Source organism: Pipistrellus hanaki (genome assembly GCF_964339955.1).
Source record: "Pipistrellus hanaki genome assembly, chromosome: 8".
Lineage (NCBI taxonomy): Eukaryota > Metazoa > Chordata > Mammalia > Chiroptera > Vespertilionidae > Pipistrellus > Pipistrellus hanaki.
Genome location: NC_140510.1, coordinates 41,188,808 through 41,215,026, shown reverse-complemented (window position 1 = coordinate 41,215,026; position 26,219 = coordinate 41,188,808). Strand labels below are relative to the sequence as shown.

Genomic DNA, 26,219 nt, shown 5'->3' with positions numbered 1-26,219 from the left:
GTCAATTAAATTACTCGATGCTACATAACACATCTGCTGAGCTGTGCTATTTGTGCAAAGCTGGAGCATTTGGCTTAGGCATTTAAGTTTCCCTCACGCACGTTAGCAGATCTCAGAAAGAATAATGTAATCAGAAGTCATAATCTGTGTTAGAACCAGGAGTAGTGAGTAATTAAGGCTTTAAACGTTTGGCGCTGGTTGTGGTCAGGATCTATCCAGAGTTCCAGTTTCAAGTGACAGTCAAACCTTGCCTTTGAAAGCATGCCAGTACTCCCCGTTTGAGTTTGGTATTTTATACACGGACTACAATAACGACGCTCTACACACTGTGAGAGAGAAGGAGCAGATGCCATTCGAAAGAGAAAGATTAAGTCATGTTTGGAGAAATGGAAGGCTTTGTGGCACCTTTTAAATAGGCGGTCCCCTGTTGACTTCTGAGGATGTCAATTTTCCACCTGCTGATTTGATGGTTTGTGACCCCAGCGAAGGTGAGAGGGCAGAATGACCTTTCTGTTTTCTAGGGGCTGCAAGGCAGTGCCTTTGAAACTTTGCTATTCTGATAGGCTGTTTATAAACAGAAGCGTGATTGCGTTCCCATTGCTGTTTCAGAGGTTTCCTGAAATGCTTCCTGCCTCATGCATGAGTCAACCCGCCTTTGAAATTGTCTGGTAGGAGCTTGCTGGTATAAATTTAGCATCATTTATATGGGTCTCACACTGAAAAAGCAATTAGCTGAAAAATGTCTTTTTCATTCGATTCAATTATTCTCACTGGGTCCAGATTTAATTCATAAATGTCAGATAAGAGGAAAGGAGGAGGATACAGGAAGTCTCATTAATTTAGAAAATAAGAAGTTTCCTTTTAGCTGCAGTCTGCATATAACTAGACAAGAATTGATGTCCCACTGTCTATCACTTTATAAAATCACAAATTAAAAAGATTATAAGGATTGCTTATTTCATGCCACTCTTTATCAACATAACCCTTAGAAATTGTAGTGATTTCCCCCGTTTTTTTTTGTTTTGTTTTGTTTGTTTTTTTTTACCACCTCTAACACAGTAGATGTTCAATAAATATTTGTTGAAAGGAAAAATTGTTACTTAATAAATTCTAAATATCATGACCAAAGGGTTATATAAACCTGTACAACAATATCAGAACTTTAATCAAAGAACCAGTGATATATCATATGTTCTTCTGCTTAATGGTAACCAAACCAGATTTTTGCCCAGAAGTCAGCTGAGTGTAAAATTTTAAAGAACATAATCACTTATAATCTCTTTGCTTCTTGATTAATTTGTTACCTTTGTGTCTGTAACTCACAGTTGTGTGTGTGTGTGTGTGTGTGTGTGGTGTTTGGGGCAGATGTGGCTATTGTTGATCTATATATGATTGTGAAGATTTTTATCACTTTAATAACTATTAATTTTACATTTTATATATGGCTGTCCCAATAGGAAAAATAAAGTTTTATCACAAAAAATGAATGCCTTTTGAAAAGTAACTACATTATTCAATTAACCAAAAGACATGAGACAAACAGATTTTACTTATGTCTTAATAACCAATGTTCAAGAGATGGGGGAGACCTTAAATGAATCTCTTTCATTGACTTCTTTCTCTCAAAGGGAACCGAGAATGTCAAAGAAAATGAAAGCTGCTCCAAGTCACTTGACTTGCTAATCAGTTTGGTCTGGATTCTAACTGGGAATTAAACTCCAATGAAAGGTAGAGGGCTGGTGCTAAAACAACAGGCACCAAAGCAGGAAGCTTTGCCTTTGACAGTGAATGACTAAAGAGTTGTGTGTTAAAAAAGACTGTAATTTGGTTAGATAATGCTATGGGAGCAATGAAAGAGCTACTGGTCTGGTTAACGGGGCTTGGTATAATGATCTTAAGTATCCCCACTGTCTGTGTCTAGCTTGATCCCCATTTTAAAAAGCTTTCCTGGTATGTGGGCAGTATTTGTTGAATAGAAGGGCTATTAATGGGGGAAAAAGTCAGATGGAACACTGTGCTCTCTCAGCTTTTCTGGGAAAGGAAGTAACAATGAAATGATTCTATCAATAACATTATTTGCAACATTGAGTCAATCTTTTCAAAATATAGCTTTAAAAATCATGCTTTTTTCCAAACCACATTTTTAGATCATAAAACCCAACCAGATTCTAGAGTAGGGAAAATTCAGTACTCATTGGCCATTGCCTAAAACCTACCCAGTGTGTGGTATACATCTCTGTGTGTGTGGGGTGTGTGTGTGTGTGTGTGTGTGAGAGAGAGAGAGAGAGAGAGAGAGAGAGAGAGAGAGAGAGAGAGAGGTGTTTTAATAGGTAATCTGTGTAGGTAGCTTGTGGGAGATGTTCAGGAGTTAGGTTATGTATATAAAAACTTTGAATAGTTGGACTTCTAATCCCTCTGTGTAGCAGTGACTTTTATCCTCAATTGGACAGATAGGGAAATGAGCTCTGGGGTTTTTGTTTGTTTGCTTGTTTCTAGGTTAAGCATAATTTGGAAATGAAGCTACAAAACAGAGACCAATGAAACATAACCAAGTAGGCATCAGGCTTCTTGGAAAAATGAAGCTGAACTGAATTAAATATCTATCCTTTCAGGAAGTGGACTGACCCTGCAACTCTGCCCCAGCCAGAGTCGCCTCTTCCCCACTCTGCCATACTGTGTTCCAAGAATAAGCTGAGTGCTTCCCATATCAATACTGCAAGGACTTGCAACGGTCCAGCAAATTTGGCACACAGGATGCTTTCACGTGCTTGAATAAAGAACAATAGCCTTTCGTCAGTATCTCTTTGGGTCTGTGCTCTTTGCATTGTATTGGTAGGGGTGAAATTTGAAGATCAAGCACTAAAAACTGTAACTTTGTAGACATACCCTATATGCTACTGATCAAGCAAAACCTCAATCAGATTACCAAGGGGCTTATCATTCAAAAGGAATATCCCTGCCTTCCTTACTTTACCTCCATAAAGGATAAAACCAAACATACTTTAACGTTAATATTAATGGTTATAAATTTGGCCCATTGGTGGGTAGAGAAGGGGCAGAAACCAACAGCACACTGGAGAGCTGCAAGTAAACGCATTTCCCCCAAGTCAAGTTTTAGTAGAGACGTTTCCTTTGGAGGACTTCAGATCAAACATTTTCAAGTTCAATGAAGTAAGATGGTATTTTTTAAGGAACTGAGATCTACGATCTATGTATGTCCATATTTCTAAACATTCACGTTTAAAAGACAAAAAAATAAGTAGCGATGCAGTCACTGAATAGCAAGGCATGTCCACATTTCAAAGAGGCAGAAACTGTGAAATTGATATAACAATAGGTCCAAAATATGGAACAGACTTAGCATAGTTATAGTGTATTTAAAAAAAGGTAAAACACGCTATTTAATTACCTAAATTAATTTACAGGAAAATTAGGATCTTAGAAGTCCTCCGACGAGCCATGTGTAGATAATCTAAAGGTGGGGAGTGCTTGTTTTATTTCTAACTGTCCCCTTTAACAAGAGAACGTGAGGTAATTAGAAAGTATTCAATGCTTTCTGGACTGTTCTGTTAAATGTCCCAGGCAAGATAAACCAAAATGCTGCAGAAAGTAAGGCCTAGCTGAGTATTTGGGTAGAGGCCCCCCCTCAATCAGCTAGTCACTAAGTGGAAATCTCATCAGACACTCATTCTGTAGAGATGGATTGATCTCGCTGTAGAAAAGGCTGGCTGCTGAGGATGTGTCTCTTCCATGGTCCTCAGCCTCTTCTGCTTTTACAGAGTTAGGTCTTCAGAGCGGCGAAGGAAAACAGGTCATTTTTCCTTCACAGAGTACCATGGGATGATTCCTCTATAGTAAGTATATGAACCTTATCATAGTTACAGATTTAAAAAAATTGTTTTAAAATGTGTCGTCTCAAAGAGTTCTCAGTCCCCACCCCTCACAAGTTACCATGAAGGGGCACTAAAGTGCATTTGGATGTAGGGGAGTAGAGTTTTAAAAGTGCTGTCCAAGGTAAGAACCAAGATGATGGTGTTTAAAAAAGAAAGGCAATTCCTTCTACCTCCATCTCTGGAGTCAACGGAGGGAGGGCAATGAATTAGACCCTCCCCAAAGGATTGTCCTAACTCTTAACTTGAGAGAAAACTGTGTAAGGACCTGCACATATAGACTAAATAAATGATTTGTCCAAAATAGCAAAAATAGGCCTATTTCACCCTTAAGAAAGTATTTGCAAATTTGATCAGTTAGTGATCTTAAAAACATGAATGGATTCCAGGTGCAATCCATGTGGGCATGCTCGGTGGTGCTAACTACGCATCTTCAGCTTAAAAGAACATGCTGCTGCTCATTTTCATCAAAACATGACTTCTAGCTACCATAAATAAAATACACATGGGACAATTAAATCTTTTTCTTACAATAATTACTTTTACATGAAAAAGTCACCATCATCTTCGGATAACATCGAAAAGTAGGACTCTAACTCTTACTCTTTCCCAGTCTTAGTTAACAATTTTGCACAGGCCCGAAAATTCAAAACTTGGAGCTCTGGTCTACACAACTTGGCAGGTTTCACACAGTTTGACAGGTAGGCAATTGTGAACTATGCTTTTTTTTGTTTTTAAATTAGCATTTTCTATCAAAACAGTCTGAAATCGTTTAAAATCCTCACAGAGACTGTATTTGTGCAATGCCACAGACACACAGCTAGGAAGGGGAAAACAAAGTACAGCCTGGAAGAATTCATCACAGTCCAAGTTTTCTTGGTCCTCAGTTTGAACCACCACGAGCCCAGGAAATCCGATTAAATACAGCGCTTGAAATAGAAGACTTGGTCCTAGGATAACTTAGGCTACTAGACGGGGACGGTCTCGACCACGGGCGACTTGATGCACTCTTCGTGCAGCCTGCTCTTCTCTGTGAGGCTCAAGGGGTTTTCGACAGAATGCTCCGAAATGTGACTGCCGTTCAAGGTCGAGACGAACCCCTCCGGGGAGGGGCCTTTCAAGTAGGAGTGAAATTCCATCGGAGGATGGCCGGACCTGTGTTCGGGATATAAGCCATTGCAGGCCACGCCGCTGTCGTTTTCCGAGGACGAGCAGCAGACGATGACGGAGGGGTTGGCAGCTGGGTAGTGGGAGGTGCCGTAGGCCTCCTCCGCGTGTCGGGCATAGTCAACGAACTGCTCTGGGGTCATGGAGTAAGGCACCAGCGAGAGGGTACCGTTTTTGACAGCATCTCTTTCAGCATAGTTCTCAGAGATCGGGTTAGGAGTCCCCGGAATGTGGCTATCGATTTGGTAATACAGAGTTGAAGAGTTGGCATAGAAAGAGGCATTTTTCGCGTGGCTTTCGTGCACGGCGGTGCCGTCCGAGTAACACAGGACGGAAGGAAGAGGGACGACTTCGGCGTGGGTACCCAAACCTTCCATGAAGCTGTCTCCTTTCTCATCCTCCTCCTCTTCCTCTTCCTCCTCTTCCTCCTCCTCCTCCTCATCGGACTCGCTGGGTGCCAAGCTCTGCGTGCTGGAATCGGTGACACCGCTGCAGAAGCTGCTCCCATCCTCCTCCTCCTCCTCCTCTTCCTCCTCCTCTCCTTGGCAATCTAATTCCTCGGCGGACTGCAAGTGCAGTACTGCAGCCTGGGGGTCGGTTTCAATCTCAAAATTGTCTGTGATAGAATATTCTACGGAGTGAGCGACAGGGCCCATGGAACTACTGTGAGCACTTATCTCACCGTGGCAGCCGTTCAGCGTGGGGATCTGCTGCTCTCGGTTTTTCTCCAGTTCAAGTTTCATTATTGTGTGCAAGAAGTGAGTCCGGACACGGATAGGATTAAATTCAATTCTACCTGCTGTGTTGCTACATCCTTCTTTAGTGCAGCCGCACGGGAAAGACATTCGATCCACCTTGGAAGGAAGGACACGGATTAGCCCCATGGAACTCTTACAAACCAAATAAAAGCCAGTACCTTCCATCAACCCCTCTGAACCTGGGATTACTTAATTCCACTTTGGCTAGACCGAATGGAAATCGAATTGTAAACAGAAATGTAAAGGGAAATGAAAGCTTAAAATGTAAGAGTCAACCCAGTTTTAAAACCCATATTTAAAATAAAAATGAGTTATAGTATTATACTAAAAGTATACTGCATATTTTGTTTGCTGACCCCTCCTGTGCTTTCTCTATTTCTTCCTCCATTCTTCCTTTTTTCACCCGTCTCTTCATCCCATTCATTTTCTAAAAATGTTTCTGTCCTTTCCTCAGACCCCTTTCCTAATGCATGCCAGCTCATGGGTCCAATTTTAAACAAACTTACTGCCCTCATCTTCACTTGCTGTTTTTAATATAAATTGTATGACATTCCCCATATTAGTCATATCTCTCTCTCTCTCTCTCTCTCTCTCTCTCTCTCTCTCTCTCTCTCTCTCTCTTTCCTTATTATAAGATGAACTTCTCTGTCCAAGATGTCCAAATTGACACCACTAAATATATTGTGTGGCCTGATCATGTGTGCTCATTGGGTTGCCCCTGTACCAGGTGCATGGATGCCGACTGAAGGGCGGCGGTGGACATGCACATTCATGACTTTGACTGGTGGACCCATGTGCTTAGGCCCTGGCTCCCTCCTCCCTTCCCCACTCCACTCCAGTAGACTACAAGTGCCTCAAGTAAAGGGGATGGATGCTCATTTAATCAATATCTTAAAATTATTCAAGTGATTGGATTCTGTTGATAGCGTAGTGGGTTTCGGCAAGTGTTGTTGGACTGAATGCTTGAGTAAGTGATACGTGGAATCCCGGGCAATCCAAGGGCACGCCTCAGATATTTACTAGTTGTCCCAGATTCCGCCAATTAACCTATATGCAGACCAGAGCACAGGCCACCAGAAAGAACCTGTTGGTACCTTATCCAAATGAGGAGAATTTCCTGTGCAACAGAGGAGAAGGCAGACTCTCAAGCAGTCATCTGGGCCCAATAAAAATTAGTAGCAGATGTCAGAACCAGAATCGACAGCTGTTTTCTTACTCATTAATCCCTTTTCTGTGAATCTACCTCAAACAACTGTTCAGTTGATGAGAACTACTTTCTCCTTCTGCCTGTCTGAGGGGCTCTCCTTAAAAAAAAAAAAAAAAAAAAAAAAAAAAAAAAAAAAAAAAAGCCAAGTTTCTGCCTAAAATGATGACACCTAACTAATCATGGAGCACCCGTGCTGTTATAGATGAATGGGGACCGGGGAATCATCTAATCCAGAGGTTGGCAAACTTTTTCTGGTAAAGGGTCAGAGAGGAAATATTTTAGGCTTTGTGGGTCATAGGTCTCCGTGGCAACGGGTTGGCTCTGCTGTAGAAGGTGATAGCTGTCGCAGGCAACACACAAACTGTGCGTCCATAAAACTTTATTCACAAAAAAGCAGGTGACAGTCCAGATCGGGCCTGTGAGTTATAGAGTCTGCCAACACCTGCTCAAGTTCAGCCCTTTCCCTGTAGAAATGGGGAGACTGAGCCCAGAAAGTGGACCTGACCTGCCAATTCCACGGAGCTGGCAACAAGCAGAGCCAGGAGGAGGACTGTGTTCTCTCTGTGTCAGTCTAGTAATTTTTCCGCTAGTCTATACCACCTCTCACCAGCCATCATTTTCAACCCCTGGACGGATCCGAAAATAGAAACTCAAATGGTAGGGAACTGATGACCTGCCTGAATGCTTGTAAAAAGCCAAAATAAACTAGTGTAATAAACGGATCCAAGAGCAAGTAATGTCAGTTCACTCAGCTACAGCTTGGGTTGCCTTTCACATCCTATCTGAGATGTCTGAGCGGATTATGTGTGCCCGCACATGTCCTTGAAAGAGGATTTCTTTTTTCCTTGAGTCAGGTGTCTTGTCTCACCTGACATTTTCTTCCTCCCGCGGGAAACTTCATCCCAGGGAACACGCCTGCCTCTTTAGGGGGTGGTGTGCTAGCCCCTGTCTTTGGATTCCCCGAGATGCAAATCCTTACCTGACACTTGATGCCTGCCAGGCTGCAGGTACACGTTTCTGGGTCGCAGAACACGCGGCAGTCACAGCCGCAGTCCTCTCGCGACAGGCGGATGGCCCGCAGCTCGTGCTTCTCCTCCACGTCGATCTTTTTCACTCCGGACGCCCGCAGCAGCGCTCTGCGTTTCTTTGTCGGCAGGGGCTGCAGGAAGAAGTATTCGTCCACCTCGGTGTTGTCTAAGTCAATATCGTCATCAGAAATGTCATCCACTGTGAGCGTGCTCGCCTCTTCGGACTCCACAGTGCCGTTCTTCGTCATCTAGAAACACAGAGCGGCAGATAAAAGACTTGGCGCGGGCAGAGGCCGAGATCCTAACCTTTACAGTTCCTAACAAAGAGACCATTACATCGCATCAGGTCCCCACCATCAATAAGTGTTCGTGGGTCCAATCACTTCCACTTATTTTTCTCTTTAGACAAGTCACAGGGAGGAAAAGGAGGCGTCAAAATGACAGGCTTTTAAATGCACACAAGACTGTTAATTGGATCTCTTCACCTCCTAATGGGAGAGCCAGAGTTGTGAGAGCTTTTAGCCAGTGCCATGTGGAAAAGACCGAAGGTTACAGATGCCCATCAATGGAAGCTATCTTTAGACTTGGTTCATGATGGGCGGCTCTGATGTTGGAATAAATTCACCCTTGCTCAGAGACGATAACACCTTCATGGGAGCCACTGCCACCTAAGTCAGCAAACACGCTGTCCTTGAGATGACCACCCTGTCTTTGGGAGTCCAGCAAAAGCATGAACTGGGAAATGAAGGCATGCAGCATTGCGCTACGGGGATTAGGAACACGGTTACCCTACACGGCATTCCAAGTAGGAGCCCTGGATAGGAAGCAATCAGTCGGGTCGGTGTGATCGCTGTGAGACAAGGAGCAGAGGGCAGTGCTGGCAGGAGCTGGCCTGTGGGCACCGAGACAATAACCTTGCCCTCAAAGGAGATCCCAAGGACCTGTGCCCAAAGCAACACCTTCCTCATTACAGCTCCTGTGGACAACTGTCTCATCTACTCATAACTGTTCTGCTGCTATTTATATTTCTTCTCTAATTATTTCCATCCATCAGTAAACCCTGTATCAGTATTTCACTTCTGACTGGTCTACCACCATGTATTATTTCCTTCTTTAAAAAGCATTTAGAAAAAGAGGTTTTCTCTGGATATAAGCAAAAATATATTCTAAGGGGTAACACAGGAATACATGCCAAAGCTCTGTAAGGGATTATTCAAAAAAGTTTTAAATACTGAAGCTTTTTTGATTCTTTAATTGTAAAATCTATTCATACACATCGCTAATTGTAATCATTTCCATGCTTTTTGATCTTAACAATGGTTCAATCATGACACAGTTAAAATGCTCTGGTGACATCAGACATCATTCTCTCAACTTCATAGAAAAGGTCCGACATTTAACTTAGAATATTAATTATTGACCCCAAATCCGAAACTGAATTACTCTGAACGTACTGAAAAATGAATAGAAGACTGGTCTTTGCCCTCAAGTAGAGGAAATAACATAGTAGCAAGTATATATTAAAATGTTTTTCAAAGGGTTCCTGAAATGCATTAAAAAAAAAAATCAAAAAACTATTGCGTTGTACTTTTTGAATATTTCAGGACTTAAATCTATTTTCTTGCAGAGGTGTGCATTCCCCTTCATTAGGTTTTATTTCTTGGCATGATCTGCAATTTTTTCCTTCCTTGGCATTTCTTTATAAAGGTATTTGTTCAACTGTTTATGGATGTCCACTATTAGAATGTTATTTTGAGTGGTTGCTGTTACCATTTGTGTTAATTCTTATTTGCAAACAGAAGCATCTGTAAAGATCTGATTTGCTAAGGAATTCAAGTGTGTAATTGCCTAACATCAATTCTCTATGATAGGAAAAGATGTGTCACCACACAGGAAGAGTTACCTTTCCCATCTTGTCACCTCTGTGGCACTTAGATTTGTTTTCATTGATTCTTGGCTTGCCTAAGTGAACCCCCTCAAACTTCTGACTCCACGGAATATGTAGAACACTGAGGACTTGATCAGACATGCTTAATTGCTCCATTTAAATTAAAATACCAGAAGTATTCTGGAAGAATATATTCTTAAAGGTATTGCGTTTGCCCAGGGCTGAGGGCCAGTGTGGTCTCCATCACTTTGGTTAGGCATATTTTCTCTGTACTTGTCAAAATAGATTATGCAGATGAGATGGCAAGTATTTGGAATATCAAAGTTTTCCATTTGGTTTTGGAGCAGGCCTCCATTTGGGGATGTATTCTGGGGCGGCAAAGCAGGAGGTATGCCCTTGAGTAATCTCTATCGAGTTTAACAGAGAAGTTCGGTAGGGATAAGGTGAAGGTAAAAAATACCATGACCAGTAGATGCTGACTCATCTAATAAAGAACTACGGTATGAGGAAACAGTTTAAAAAACACATCCAAAAATTTTGTAACTAAAGTTTTGAGATAATAGACTGTGTCTACCATCTCTCACAAACTACTAATCCTTTTTATCTCCTCCAACATTTAGGATCTTATAACTAACCTAAAGGCTAGTTATATCACAGGACTGTTATAGGGATACAAGGATCAGGGCTGGGGTGAAGGCGGAGAATTGTAATGTTGCATGGGTCAGTCACTAAATGAATAAAATACAGTCATAAATGTAAGGTTTGGGGTGTAGAAGATTTAGATAGATTTAAAAAATTGATGACTATAGGAAGAGTTACCATCTGGCAACATTTTTTATGAGGAAAAAGAGCAAATAACCAAGCATTTTTCAAGAAACATATGTCCGAGAAACAGAAAAGTGTATAACCCTGGGAAGACATTGGAAATGGTACCAGAGGGGAGATAGTCCTCATCTCAGGAAGGAGAGGAAGAACAAAGGTTGAAAAAAACATTGAAAGAGGCAGTCAAAGCTGTGAAAGCGAAATTAAATTTTCTAGAACAAGGTAGTAGAATCCAGTAAGATTTAACCCAGAGGCATCCGGGGAATGCCAAAGCTCTTTAAAATGTTCAAATGGCTGCCTAATGCATTTTACAGATACAAGTGAAATGGGAATAAATGCTAATCTAATTGTTCAACAGTGTGGTGCTGATGATGAAATCTAAGCACTTAATTTGGAAGAGTATAGTATTAAGATGACTGCATTGATTACTGTGAAGAGTATGACATGTTTGAACGCGCTTGACAGAGAAAAAGAACTGTGCTCTGTAATTTAGAAATCTAAAGGTAGTTATTTCTTCCGGGACCATGCATTTTATTCAATCAGCTTTCTCTATTAATTGTTTTTAGACAATGTTTGGAACATCAACAACAAAAAGGATACACTTAAACCCCCCAAATAAAATTGTAGTGTTTTTTTCCCTACAAATCTAATTATACATATTATTACTCAATATATCTATCTCATAATTTGATTGAGATGAATTACTAAATTAGAAGAAATTGTACAATGAAAAACTAATCTCTATTATTTAAAATATATATATATATTCAATATATATATATATATATATATATATATATATATATATATATATATTTATTGGTTTTTTACAGAGAGGAAGAGAGAGGGAAAGTTAGAAACATCAATGAGAGAGTTAGAAACATCCATCAGCTACCTCCTGCACACCCCCCACTGGGGTTGTGCCGGCAACCAAGGTACATGCTCTTGAGTAGAATCAAACCTGGGACCCTTCAATCCACAGACTGAAGCTCTATTCACTGAGCCAAACCAGTTTTTCAACCTAATCTTTATTCTTAATTTGTCCTCAACATACTTATTATAAGGAAACATTAAGAAGTGTGGATATTTCTTTTTACTAATTCTCCACTATTAAGGCCCCATTGGAAGAGGTGGTATGGAATACATTGGGTTGGAGGCACAGAGGAAAGAGAAAACGTCTCTTTACTGCTTTGGGGCTGTTGGTTCTCAAATAAGTAGGAGGGAAACTGCCTACTTCCAACTCCAAAGTTCCCTGTGGTGTTTTATCTGGTCTCCATAGTGAGAGCTTTGGAAAGCGTTTGTCTTGTCAGATGCTGCCTTCTCTCTGCTTTACTCAACAGGCAGCTTACTGCCTCTCACAGAGGACCACCTGCAGGCAAAACCCAAGTGGCAGTTTGTTTGCAGCAATCCTGGCTTTCCTCTTTGGACCCCTTTCTGTGCCATAATCCTTCCTGCTGCCCCAGTGAAAACAAGATCACTTTAGCTACATTTGTTTTTCGACTTACCTCTGAAGGATTTTTATTTCAATACAAATGTTGCTATTATTAAAAGTAAAATTTTAAGTTTCAGAGCAAAATTTTTGGATAATTAGTAAGATTTTTTTTCAGTTAATGTTTTTGGATAGCTAATTTTCGATTTTGGATAGCTAAGCCTTATCCTAATAGAATCAGTGATATGTCAAAAACCATGAACATTAATATGCTAGAAGAATCACAATGAAAATATACAAGCTTTCCTCCATAAATACTAGTCAGGTTTTTTTTTGTTGTTGTTGTTTTGTTTTACTTTTTTAAATTAATTTTTTTTAGCAAACTGGTCCACATTGCTGTGATCTCTTATTAGGCTCACGTGATCATGTGATGTGTGTTTCTGAGTTTCTGAATACTTGCAGTATAGTGAGGCTACAAATTAGAATCCCATTATCGTTTTTGCTTGGTATTCATCTGGAAGAAGCTACGCTATCCAGATGATTTTTGTTTGCATCTTCACCTCAAGCAAAGACTGCATGTTTTTACTCCTCTGCTTATCAGTGACAAGCCAAGACATAATACCTACTCAGATGATTGCTTCTCCAACTTCCAACACAAAGCACAAGGAATAAAGTGAATTAGTAACAGAATGCTGTTTTTGTTTCTTTTCTTGGTTGGCTTGTTAACAAAAAAAAAAAAAAAAAAAAAGAGGCATAGAAGTAGCTGAATAAAAATGGCAGGATCAGAATACATCACTGCCCGATGTGGAGGAAGGTTCCAATAGTTGTGTGGCTCCCCCTGATATCCATCACGTGCACAATATGCTTCCAAGTTCACAAGAAATCTTCTGGTTTTCAGATAGAATTATAATCCCCCAGCAGTTAAAAACCACCGTACACTGTACTAAACCTCAGAAAGGGACGGCTGCCTATTGGTACACAGATTGTCTTTCCAAAGGTCTATAGGGGATAATCAATTAATTTTAGAAGAGGAAGTAACAAGATCATATGACCAGTTTTCTGCAGAGTGAGCCAGCTATATCACATCTTGGTGCTTCCTCTTCTTTAGTTGTACACATGGTCTCATAAGTTACTTCTTCCACTGGGTCTTTGTTAATATGAATTTAAGTAATGTTTATAAAATGTCTGACAAATAAAAATTACTGAATGAATGGCGACCATTACTATTGAGTTTGAAGAATGACTTTACTCTTTTGAGTAGGGTATAGAGTTGGTTTGTAGTGGGTTAGAAAGGCAGAGGGTGGATTTTACCAGCAAATCTGAAAATTATTATTAAATCAAGCAGCATGCAAAGCAATCATGAACAACAACAATAATAATGGGTTGCTACCAAAAAATCTTAAGGGACATTTAACGAAAGATGGCAAAAACACATCCAAAGGAAATACGATACATGCTCTTGCTGATTGAGTCCAGCTTAATTTAAGTAACTGCCTTTTTGTGCAATTGGGAGCAAAGCACATATATAAATAGCAAAATGCACAAAAACAAGGTACTTGGAAACACACATCATATCTCTGCCAACTTTATACTAGAAACTAAAAACTAAAGATACAGGTAATAATGGTATACTTATGGTGCTTCAGCTATTTGATGAATAACCCTTTATGTTAAGTCCTCTGGATTACCTGGAAAGATTTTCTTTTGTCGTTGGATAATGATGGGGGAGCATTTTATAGATATATTGGTAGGTTGATGAATCACTGCAGATATGAAAAGAGCCTTTGGTTGATGAAAGAGGTTTTCTGAGCTATGTTTCTCTCCAGTTAATCTCTAATGTGGCAGAACAATGGGTATCTCCACCTGGACACCTCTCTGACATGTCTTAAAAAACTCAAAAGCCTCTAAAAATTAGTATGTCCAAAAAACATCTCATTATCTACCCATCCCCCACACCTCCAGTTCCAATCTGTATATCCTCCTGGGTTCTTTGTCTTATCTTTGTCATAGAGAAAGATACTATCATCCACAACCTACTCATTTTTGTAACCCAGAAATTTAGGAGTTGTTCTTTTCCTTTCAAATCCACCCATTATCAAGGACTGTTGATTTACTCCCTAAATTTCTCCCTCTGTCTATCTCTTTTCATCTTCCCTACCATCATTCTAATCTAGCTCACCATCATCTTTCTCCTTGACTATTGTAATTGCCTCTTACCTGGTCTAACTCCACATGCCCCCCCGCCCCCCGCCACACACATGGCTGTCCCCACCCTGTACCCCCAAAATATTCTCACATCAGAGCATGAACCAGATCACATTACCCCACCAACCTAAACCCATGCTGAGAACTGTTGGATGATTTCTGATGGCCTAAGGATGAAGAGAGAAATAACAAAGCTCCAACAGGATCTACAAGGTCTGTCCCAACTCCTTCATGTCACTTCACTCTTTCTGTCTCTGCTGCAGCCACACCCGCCTCTGTGTGCTCACTTCTTCCTGCCACAGAGCTCCGGGCCTTCCTGCTGCCGGAACCGATCTCGCCTCTCCTTCTCGCCTAGTTATCTGTTCAGGTTTCAGCTCAGTTGTCATTCCCTTGCAGAAACCATCTTTGACCTTCAGATCACACTCCTCTATTATATACTTTTACAGCACCTTCCAACTCTCCTCCATAGCACTTAATACAGCTGTGATTCTATTTTGTCTACATGATTAATATTTCCCTTTCCAGTTAATATATTAATATGTAAATTCCAGGAGAAAAGGAACCGTAGCTACTTGTGATACCAGTTAGCCCTAGCCAAAACACAGGATCTATGATCTAGAATTACTCAATAATACACCTTTTCAAAAAAAAAAAAAAGGTTTTATTATATCTCACTACCAATTACACACACACACACACACACACACACACACACACACTGAGCATCCCCACCCTCCCTTGCCCTCAGGGGCAGAGTTCTGAAGCACCTTTCCCCCTTCTATTTTTAAGCCCAGAGTTTGAAGGCCCAGAAAGGGATCAGCCTTCCCCCAAGGTCACACAGCAAGGGAGGGAGATGGACAGAGGAAGGGGACCTCGGTGGGCAGGCAGCCCTGGGCTGTCTCCTTGGAAGCCTAGGGAGTGTGGCCTCGGTTGCGTGGAAGAAGTACTCCTCATTCTGGGCCATATATGCCTTCCCTCTGCCGCTTCTCCTGCAATTTCCGCACCACCAGCAGCACCAGCCCCACGGCCAGAAGCAGGGCAGCCAACAGGGAGAAGACCTCCATGACGGCAGCGGTGACCACCTCATAGAATGAATTATGCATATGCAACATCAGGGAACTTTCCCACATCATTCCTTTCAGTGAAGACACTATAACGATTTTGCTTAAGAAAGAAAAGAAAGGAAGGAAGGAAGGAAGGAAGGAAGGAAGGAAGGAAGGAAGGAAGGAAGGAAGGAAGGAAGGAAGGAAAAGAAAGAGAGAGAGAGAGAGAGAGAGAGAGAGAGAGAGAGAGAGAGAGAGAGAGAGAGAGAGAGAGAGAGAAGAGAGAAAGAGAAAGAAAAGAAAGGGAAAGAAAAGAAAAGAAAAAAAAAGCTGTAGCAGGCAATCTGTTGTGTAAAATAGCCAGTTTGGCCTGTGGATGTAACCATGAAAATGCTTAACTCAACCAAATTGAAGAAAAGACACGGGGTTTGGCAAAAAGTGAGTTTCCGGTTCTGCTTACCTTTAGCTTTAAAGAGTTGAGCTTCTCCTCCCTGAGGTGCTCTCTGAGCATCTCCCGGTGGATGCGCTCCTGCTCCCGGGCAAACTCGCCCAGCGTGTACTGGCGCACGCTGTTGTGGCGGCTGGACATGCCCAGCGTGCTGCCCCCCTGGCTGGGCACGCTGGTGAAGCCCTGCCTCCGAGTGAAGTAGTACACGGTGACGCAGCTGAAGTGCACATTCCTGGTCCGCAGCCGCTTCTCCCTTTTGAGGATGGAGGAGGCTGGAAGAGAAAGGAGCAGGATACAGTGAGCACTTGGGGCGGCGGTTTCAGAGGAGGCCAAGAATCAGAAACTGCCACCTGAATCTTTTAGCCAATCCCTTTTGGCGGGGACACATAAAATAGGTCATATCTCAGGATGAGTGCATATTTCTGTCATTTCTTCAATCTTTCTCTAGCTGTGGTGGAGAGACATTGAAGTTCCACAAATAGCAGTAGTCTAAACAAAACTTTAGGAAAGTTGCCAATAGTCTATGGATCTGTAGCATAAATTACTCATTTCCCCAAGCCTCTGAAGTCTCTGTTTTATGGTTTTCACATGAGTTACATCAGACTTTAATCAGAAAAGACATACTACAAACCTTCACACTTTGGGTCTCATTTTGATACAGAGGCCATTTCTGTTGTTCCAAGTCCCTTGGCATAAAATATGTGTCTACTTAAAAATTTCAGAAAATTCTAAAAAGCAATAAAAATTCACACACACACACACGCACACACACACACACAAAAATCTTACTGGCAGTATTTAGATATTTTTACAATTAAAATTTAACAAAGTTTTTATTTGATATGAATCTGATTAAATAGCATTATGGACAGGGGGATTTTAATCTAAGTGTATGCTGAGACCATTGAAAATGCCATGAGATCTTTTATGATTAGTTACTAGAGGCCTGGTGGACGAAATTTGTGCCCTGGAGGGGGAGGAGGGGAGTCCCTCAGCCAGGCCTGTGCCCTTTCTCAGTCCAGGAACCCTCGGGGGATGTCTGACTGACGGCTTAGGCCTTATAAAGAGGGGACCTAAGCCGTCAGTCAGACATCCTTAGTGCTGCAGTGGAGGCATTAGAGCAGGGGTCCTCAAACTTTTTAAAGTGGGGGCCAGATCACGGTCCCTCAGAGAGCTGGAGGGCCGGACTATATGAACTACTAATTCCTACTGTAACACCTCGGCTGCGCTCACTGCCCAAAAAACCTGGCGGGCCGGATCAGACTCCTCTGCGGGCCGCATGTGGCCCACGGGCCGTAGTTTGAAGACCCCTGCATTAGAGGCTCCTGCCACTGCCACTGAGCTCTCCAGCTGTGAGCCAGGCTTCTGGCTGAGCAGTGCTACTCCTATGGGAGTGCACTGACCACCAAGGAGGCAGCTCCTGTTTTGAGCGTCTTCCCCCTGGTGGTCAGTGCACATCATAGCAATTGGTCACTCTGCTGTTCGGTTGATTTGCATATTAGCCTTTTATTATATAGGATAGGGACTCAAGATGCATAGAGCCTCATGGAGGGTTGATACACATGCAGTAGGTGACAGAAAGAAAGTCACATCCTAATCAGGAACTTTTAGAGTTGAAAGACATGCTAGACATCATCTAGACCAGTGGTAGGCAAACTCAGTCAACAGAGTCAAATATCAACAGTACAATGATTAAAATTTCTTTTGCGGACCAAATTTTTTAAACTTAAACTTCTTCTAACACCACTTCTTCAAAATAGCCTCACCCAGGCCATGGTATTTTGTGGAAGAGCCACACTCAAAGGCCAAAGAGCCTCATGTGACTCGTGAGCCACAGTTTGCCGACCATGGATCTAGGCCATATTTTTATTTTATAGTGAAGTGACCCAAGCTTGAAGAATTTGAGTAGTATCTTTCAGTGTGGATAGATAGTGGCAAAACTAATCTTAAACCCAAAAGCTCTGGGTCTGTTGCTATATTATATGATACTTCTCCAAGGTACAATCAATGAATTGAAGAGACAGATACAGAATAATGCTGTTTTGGACTAAACTGTGCCTCCTCATCCCCAAAATATATTGAAGTTCTAACTCTCAATACCCTGGATGTAACCTTATTAAGGAATAGTGTCATTATAGAGGTGATCATGTTATAGTAAGGTCTTTAGGGTGGGTCTTAATCCAATATGACTGGTGTCCACATAAAAAAGGAACAACTGGACACAGACATGCACAGAGGGATGATGTACAGATACAGGGAGGAGCCCAAGTGCAGATAGAGACAGATGGGGATTTTGCTGCCAAAGCCAAGGAATATTTGGGGCTACCAGAACCTGGAAAAGGCCAAAAAAGGCTATTCCCTTACAACTTTCAGAGGGACATGGCCCTGCCAACACCTTGACTGATCTAGTCTCCAGAACTGTGAGACAAGTAATTTCTGTTCTAAGCCACTGAGTTGGTGGCATTTTTTTTTTTACAGCAGCTTTAAGAAACTAATACTTACTCAAATAGAAAAACAGACAGGAAGAAACAATGAACTGAGAATAAATCCTTGAATAGCAGAAAATAACAAAAACTAACATTTGCAATGTGCTTCCTAAATTGTGGATTATGCAAAGAACCTTACATGAATTATTTTATCTTTATAACTCCCTCGGTTGATATTACCCTTGTCTCCATCTTCATTTTGAGGAAACCAAGTCATCAAAAGTTAAATAGCATAGCCAAGGTCATATAACCAGTGGTGAAGCTGGGATTCATTATTCCTGAGCCCAGGGTTTTAAACCTCATGTCACAGTGAGAGTGGAAGTCAGGGAGTTGCACAAGGTTGAGAGATGTCAACTGCTACTGTCTTCAGAGATGATCTTGATTTGGAAGGCTGCATAGGCAATGTAAAAAAAAAAAGGCTACAATATCACTTCGAATTTATATAAGAATCTTCTTCCAAGTGGGTTCAAGTTGTTTTTTTTTTTTTTTGTCTTATTCCCCACCTCACTCAATAAAATATTTAAGCCAAATATAAAGAGGCTGCTTTGATTAATCTCATTTCACAGATTTATGTATTCAACAAGTATTAACCAAAGACCTAGTAGGCACCAGGCATGTTCTAGATGATTGGATACATTGGTGAATAAGCCAGCTGGTGATCCCTGACCATGAAACTTTCATTTCCTGTGCTGAGCTCAGACAGAATGACCAGATTTAGAAGAATAGAGAGTATGAGAAAGAGGATGTTTGGGCATGATTTTTGCTTCCCCACCTCCCCTCTTCCCTACTGCTATACTTGTCCACAGGAGATTGCCAGAAAGCAAATGCTTTCAAACGCGTACATAATTTCCCCATTTATTTATGTGTATGTTCGCTGCAACATATACTCCTGGCAGCAGAGACAACTTTCAGCTTTGATTTAAAAGCTCTGATCTGCTTCATAACTGTATGTTTAAATCACCTCAAAAAAGAGAAGCGTTTGTAAAAAATGTAAAGATCACCATAGAAAGCAAAATTCAACAATCTGCCTGGTGATCTGACAACCTCATCTGTCACCCCTTATAGCAGGCTAGAGCTTCTGATTTTGGGGTGATAATCTTCAACCTTTTTTACCCTTGATATCATAAAAATGATGCCCTGAAGTCATTATCTTTTAAGGCCGTACTTTTATAGATAAGAAAAAATATTAATGTAGTAATTTAAGATAATTATTATGAGCACCTCTGACAATTTTATTACTTATGTCTTCTTAGACAATTCATGGTACCCTAGACCAATTTCTTTCTTAAAAATTTATTTAGATCGTGGATCTGTATTTTTAGATTATATGAAGAACTCTTCAATATTCTGCATGAACGTATTGTACCACCATTTTCTAAAACAAAACAAAACAGATTATCCTTTCCAGAAAGTCAGTCCAGAGAGGACTTTCTAATAGAGATCAGCGGCCCCTTCACCTGGGCTCTTGGCAACACTAACACTGTCAAATTGTGCTAGATTAGTGCTGCTTCTGTCCCATAAGCCTTCACAAGTCAAACCTGTGCTTATGGTTGTCTTAGCATTTGCATATTATAAATAGCACCAAGGAAAGAATGATTGAAAAGCCTACAAAGTATATTTAAAAGGAAGGCTTTGAAATGCTATAAGATCAGCTGTATGAGGCATGTTTTAAGTATGGGCTTCCTGAAAACTTAGGAGCCACCCGCGTCTCTCCTCTGATTGAATTGGAGCACTAGCATGGGCTTTTATGGGCTATCTCCTGCCTCTAGGCCCCAGTTTGACTATCATCACAAATGAAGTCATAAAAAGAGAGTCTGTTTTTCAAGCCTGGAAAAAACAGACAAATTCACTCGACATACCTGCCTTAGAAAATCCAAAACCTCCCTGATATGCCTACCTAGTAATTTGTGCCCTTTGCAGAATGCTTGAACTCAGCTTTGTGCTTCTATAGAGTTTTGTGTTCAGTTTACTACTGTGAGGTCAAGAGCAAGAAAAAGGCAGGAGAAGTGGACTTTCATTACTGCTTTAAAAAGAATTAGTCTGTTTTCATGCACAATACTAATGTTTTGGTGTCTTTCGGCTCCTTTTCTTTTATCCCATTTATAGTTAACTTCCTCCACCCCCTACCCCACACACAACCCCAAAGCAGAAGTGTCTGAATGCAACAATACTGCATATGCTGCCTAGGACACAGCTCTTGGGAACACCATTATGGTCACCACATCATAACGTGCATATTGGTGTTACTATAAAATGATCACATATTATGGCGATAATGTTGATTTCTATAAATTAAGTAAGCAGCTCAGAGGGACTGATATTAGTTATCAGCAGGTTATTTTTCCTTAAAAATGCCTTAGAAATGAATGTTAAATAAAAATGGGAAAGTCACTCATTCACAGTGCCAGGGTAAGAATTTAATTAGATAAAGTAAAATAATCTGTATTACAAAATATATAACTAGTTCATGAGCAGAGTGGGTTAAAAAATGGAAGTCAAAACTCAATTTCGGGGCAGTGTGTTTCCAGGGTGAGACAGTATTCTGATAAGACCAATATTCTGATCCCACAGAGGAGATGAATATATCAGGTATCAGAGTTGAACCACATTAATCTCTAAGAAAATTCATCTGACTTTGTTTAATTTCCACACTCATAAACCAACCCGTTCATATAAATTGGGATACACCTTCAAGTCAATAAGACTAATGAGTTGACACATCAATTTTGTTTCTTACTGCAAATGATTTGTTTCAAATTTATACTTTAGCCATTAGTGAATGTGATTAGTGCATACCATGTCATCTGAAATTGCCTTCTCCTCACACACAGAGACCATCATCATGCGGAGACAGAGGGAAGCCGGATAGACAGAGACAAGAACCACGATGAGGGGTAGGAAATAGAACTGGGAAATGCAGCTGGGTGGGGAACAAAGGTCACACATAGGAGACAAACTTTAATATGTACAGATGTTGCTAAGACAGGCAGCTTGCAAATAACCAATCACAAGACAGTGAGATATATAAACCAATCCCAAGGATGTGGCTAAGGCAGGATTCTTTGACAGGACCAATCAAGAACTAGCAAGACATGCACCTGTCCCTAGATTAAAGAGCGCACATGCTTCCTCTCTTCTCTCTGCTCTCCCTGCTGTGCTAGATTCTTGGGTTGATGGCAGGAGACATGCTCCCCTGCATTCATGGGTTTTTGGCCATGTGGGACTCTCCACGTGGACTAATAGACTTTAACACTGGACTGAAACATGGGAAGAAAGCTCTGAACACACTGGCCTGCTCCTGGAACCCCTGCACCTTTTCCAGGACTGGCTTCTCTCAATAAATTTGCTTCTGCTAACCGTTTTTGTCCATGACTTCATGCTTCGGTTTTGTGAGAGAATGAACGGATTCAAACACCCCACATTTGCGTTTCAATCAAGGATCTGGGCCTGCAAAGCAGAAGACCAGATTCCAGGCCATTCCAGATGGACACCACCATAATGCTGCCATCCTGGAGCCCATGCTGGCAGAGCAAGCCAGTCACCCTCTCAACGCAGGCTTGTTCTTGTGCCAACAACCATCAGCAAAGCCTGGGTATAGCTGTGAAGGCAGGAAGCAGTAAACAGAGCTAAGTATTTTGCCACTTAATCTGGCACATGCAAGTTGAGAGTTCATGGCCCAGCGTGATGTTAAACAATGGGTAAACCCTCAAAAATATTATTCTGCTCTTTGGGCCTGAAGTCATTAGCTCACTTCTCTCTCTTGTGCGCTCTGCTCAGAAGGAAAACATCAGGTGATTTGAAAGTCTATACTTTGAGTTTATTTTTCATTTATCTGGGGGAAATTTAGAAGAAGCAAAGTGAAATTGCTGAAAATAGCTTGTTTATTTTGGTAAATCTTGGGCAATTAAACGTGAGTTTTTAAAACATACAGACCAAGGATCCAAGATGGCTGCTCGGGTATACACCTAGCTGCAGCAGCTCACAACAATTTCAAGGGAATACAACTAAAATGTAGAGTGGACATTGCCCAGAGCTACAGGTAGTCGACTGACTGAAAACTCTACAATAGGAAGGAGGGAGAAAACCAGAAGGAAAATCAGAGGAGCTGAAAAAAAGCCTAAGGTACGGAGACATGCTGCGCGCTCGCACGCACGCGCGCGCGGAGAGGTCGCAGCCGGAGAGGAGGAGAGGGCTGGGTGCTGCCTGGCGTTTCCTAGCAGGAAGGAAATAGAACCCCCAGCCTGGGCTGAACCCCCGAACCGGCAGCGCTGAGCCCCAAGTTATGTGCCAGACCCTGGGGACCCAGGCTCCGGCAGGGGGAGATGGGGCTGTGAGGCGGAATCCCGGCGAAAGGCGGGGCCCCCGGAGTCGCGCGCACATGGCTTGCAGAGGACTGAATGTTGACTCTGATGCTGGATTACCCTAGCGGGAAGAAACAAAGCCTCCGGCGGCAGCTCTGAGCCTCAGTCCAGACCGCCCCGAACTCCAGGTCTGGGCCAGTCCCTGGGGACCCAGGCTCGGGCAGGGGGAGACGGAGCTGTGAGGTGGAGTCCTGGGAGCGCGGCCAAAGGCCGAGCCTCCGGAGTCGCGCACACTGTGCGCAGAGGACAGTCTGTTGACTCTGAACCTGGACTTTCCTAGTGGGAGGGACAAAGAAAGCTCCAGACTGGAGGAACGCCACGAGGAGCAGGAGCCCCTGCCGGACACCGGCCAGCCGGGCGCCAGCAAGGAGCCGGGCGACTGGGCCCCCAGTGTGGGGGGGGTGCCCCTGAGCCTTCGACTGCTGAGCGCTGGCAACGGAGCCAAGGACGGGGGCTGCTTCCTGGGCGGCGCCGACCCCGGCAACAGGCTGGAGCAGCGCGGGAGCCCGCAGAGAACAAAGGGGTGCCACAGGCCAACCAGCTGAGCTCCCAGGACAAGGAGGAAGAAACCAAAGAAGTTCTCAATGTGAAGAAATCAAGTGAGAGCAAATGATAGTAAAATTACTTAAGAAAGAATACAAAGAAGATCTTGAAAAATCAAAGACTAAGTCAGAACTCAACGCACCAGCCAACATTGCAACATAAATGCGTTTTGTTTTTTTTAAAAAAAGAAAAAAAAAAAAAAAAAGAGAAAAAAGGGACAGAATGTTGGAACAGCGGCGACCAGGCCTAGAGTGGCCAGGCACAAGGCAGTGGCAGCTGGGCCCGGAGCAGCAGTGGCCAGGCCCCAGTGCAGCAGCAGCCAGAACAAGAACATCAACAGCCAGCACTGGAGCAGCCAGACCTGGGGCAGTGGCAGCCAGGCCTGAGGCGGAGCCAGCCAAGCCCAGGGTGGCCAGTCCAGGAACACCCAGACACGGAGTGGCTGGGCCTGGAGAAGCCCGGCCCAGAGCAGCCGGGCTGGGAGCAGCCAGGCCCAGAACAGCAGTAGCCAAGCACGGAGCATCCAGGCTGGGAGCGGCCAGGCTCGGAGCAGCCGGGTCGGGTGCGGCCAGGCCCGGAGCAGCGGCGGCCAGGCTGGGAGCGGCCAGGCCCGGAGCAGCTGGGTCTGGTGAGGCCAGGCCTGGAGCAGCGGCTGCCAGGCTAGGAGCGGCCAGGCCCGGAGCAGCAGCTTCCAGGCTGGGAGCAGCCAGGTCCGGAGCAGCCGGGTCTGGTGAGGCCAGGCCTGGAGCAGCGGCTGCCAGGCTAGGAGCGGCCAGGCCCGGAGCAGCAGCTGCCAGGCTGGGAGCAGCCAGGTCCGGAGCAGCCGGGTCTGGTGTGGCCAGGCCCAGAGCAGCGGCTGCCAGGCTGGGAGCGGCCAGGCCCAGAGCAACAGCTGCCAGGCTGGGAGTGGCCAGGCCCGGAGCAGCCGGGTCTGGTGCGGCCAGGCCCGGAGCAGCGGCTGCCAGGCTGGGAGCGGCCAGGCCCGGAGCAGCCGGGTCTGGTGCGGCCAGGCCCGGAGCAGCGGCTGCCAGGCTGGGAGCGGCCAGGCCCGGAGCAGCCGGGTCTGGTGCGGCCAGGCCTGGAGCAGCGGCTGCCAGGCTGGGAGCGGCCAGGCCCGGAGCAGCAGCTGCCAGGCTGGGAGCGGCCAGGCCCGGAGCAGCCGGGTCTGGTGCGGCCAGGCCAGGAGCAGCGGCTGCCAGGCTGGGAGCGGCCAGGCCCGGAGCAGCAGCTGCCAGGCTGGGAGCGGCCAGGCCCGGAGCAGCCGGGTCTGGTGCGGCCAGGCCCGGAGCAGCGGCTGCCAGGCTGGGAGCGGCCAGGCCCGGAGCAGCAGCTGCCAGGCTGGGAGCAGCCAGGCCCGGAGCAGCCGGGTCTGGTGCGGCCAGGCCAGGAGCAGCGGCTGCCAGGCTGGGAGCGGCCAGGCCCGGAGCAGCAGCTGCCAGGCTGGGAGCGGCCAGGCCTGGAGCAGCCGGGTCCGGTGCGGCCAGCCCAGGAGCAGTGGCTGCCAGGCTGGGAGCAGCCAGGCCCGGAGCAGCGGCTGACAGGCTGGGAGCGGCCAGGCCCGGAGCGGCCGGGACCGGAGCAACCGGTCCCAGAGCAGCCAGGTCGGGTGCGGCCAGGCCTGTAGCAGCAACAGCCAAGTCCAGAGCAACTAGGTCGGGAGCGGCAGTGACCAGACCCGGAGCAGCTGGTTGTGGAACGAACCAGAGCAACAGAGGCCAGGCCCGGAGCAGCCAGGCCCGAAACAGCTCGCTCCTCGCCTGTACCTGCCCACGGCTGCCTCTCAGACATGGCTGGAAACTTTTGCGGGAACTTGAGGGTCTGCTGAATCAAGTGATGAAGGCTTAGATCTGGATGTGTTGAGTTAGTATAGCGCTGGGGTGTTGATCTGTGAGTGCCTTGGGTGGGGCCTGCATGAGGCTGGTTGACCTATTTGGAAATGTCTTTTGTGTGAAGTGTATCATTGGGCATGTGGAGGTATTATTGATATGAGAAAATGCTAAGTAACAGATTTACTATCTGAAAAGGGATTTACTATCGGGGAAAGGGAGGGAGGAAGAGACTGAACATAAACTGTGCACCTATGGATGAGGACAATGGGGGATGGGGAGGGGGCAGAGGGTGGGGTGGGAACCTGGTGGAGGGGGGAAGAAATGAGGAACCTTTGTAATAATATGAACAATAAAGATTGATTTAAAAAAAAAAAACAAAAAAACAAACAAACAAACAAAAAAAAACATACAGACCAAATGAATCAGGGGCTCTGGAAGTGTGCATGTTGCTTTGTACCTTTTGAAAAACAAAGATCAAACCAGACTTAGGAAGTCAGGAAGCCTAGCTTACAAACCCCAAGTCTTGTTTCATCAGGAAATATTTTATGTAGTAATTAGCCTAATAGCTTAGATATGAAATCAATTTTCAATGGTTAAAGCGATTAAGATTTTTTAATAAGTCCTAATCTTTACAAGTGACTTCTGCAAATTTCCTGTGATCATAGTCTCACATTGTTATCCATCTTGACATGACTATCAAGGTTGGTTCCTCTTCAGGAGAGTGTTGCCCACATGTTCTCAAATCTTAACCCTAAGTAAGCAGTGAAAATCAACCTGGCAACCAAGAAATATAGGAATAGTTTACTTGAAAATACAGCATAGTTTGCTATAGAAAGCAATTCATCCTTATTTTAATTGTCCTCCTTTAAGTTAATCCTCAAGTTTCCTGAATATAGTTGCTCTAGTTTTGTCTTTTGTTATTTTGCTCAAGTAAGGCTTTTAGGGCATTTGTAAATCATTCAAGTGTGAGAAACTCCAAAAAACTGATACTCTTGGGGCCTGGGTGAATGAGAGGCAAAATAAGAGTAAAGACTTATTGGGAATATTTTCTTTCCAACCACACACAAAATACAAATGACCTAAAGTGTGTAATGTAAAGTGATCTATTACAAATA

The 26,219-nt window shown here is 43.7% G+C and overlaps 1 protein-coding gene across 4 annotated transcripts in view; it reads right to left on the bottom strand.

Moving 5' to 3' along the window:
- Positions 1 to 2,277: 2,277 nt before the first annotated feature.
- The window catches only part of CSRNP3 (cysteine and serine rich nuclear protein 3), a 159,227-nt gene continuing 135,285 nt past the window's right edge, over positions 2,278 to 26,219 (bottom strand). For all 4 annotated transcript variants that reach the window (XM_084891606.1, XM_084891605.1, XM_084891607.1 and 1 more), the window contains 3 exons: positions 15,898 to 16,157; positions 8,002 to 8,298; positions 2,278 to 5,911 (listed from right to left, as the gene is read on the bottom strand). In XM_084891606.1, coding sequence (XP_084747732.1) covers positions 4,859 to 5,911; positions 8,002 to 8,298; positions 15,898 to 16,157 — 1,610 coding nt within the window. In that variant the 3' untranslated portion in view covers positions 2,278 to 4,858. The remainder of the gene's footprint in view (positions 5,912 to 8,001; positions 8,299 to 15,897; positions 16,158 to 26,219) is intronic.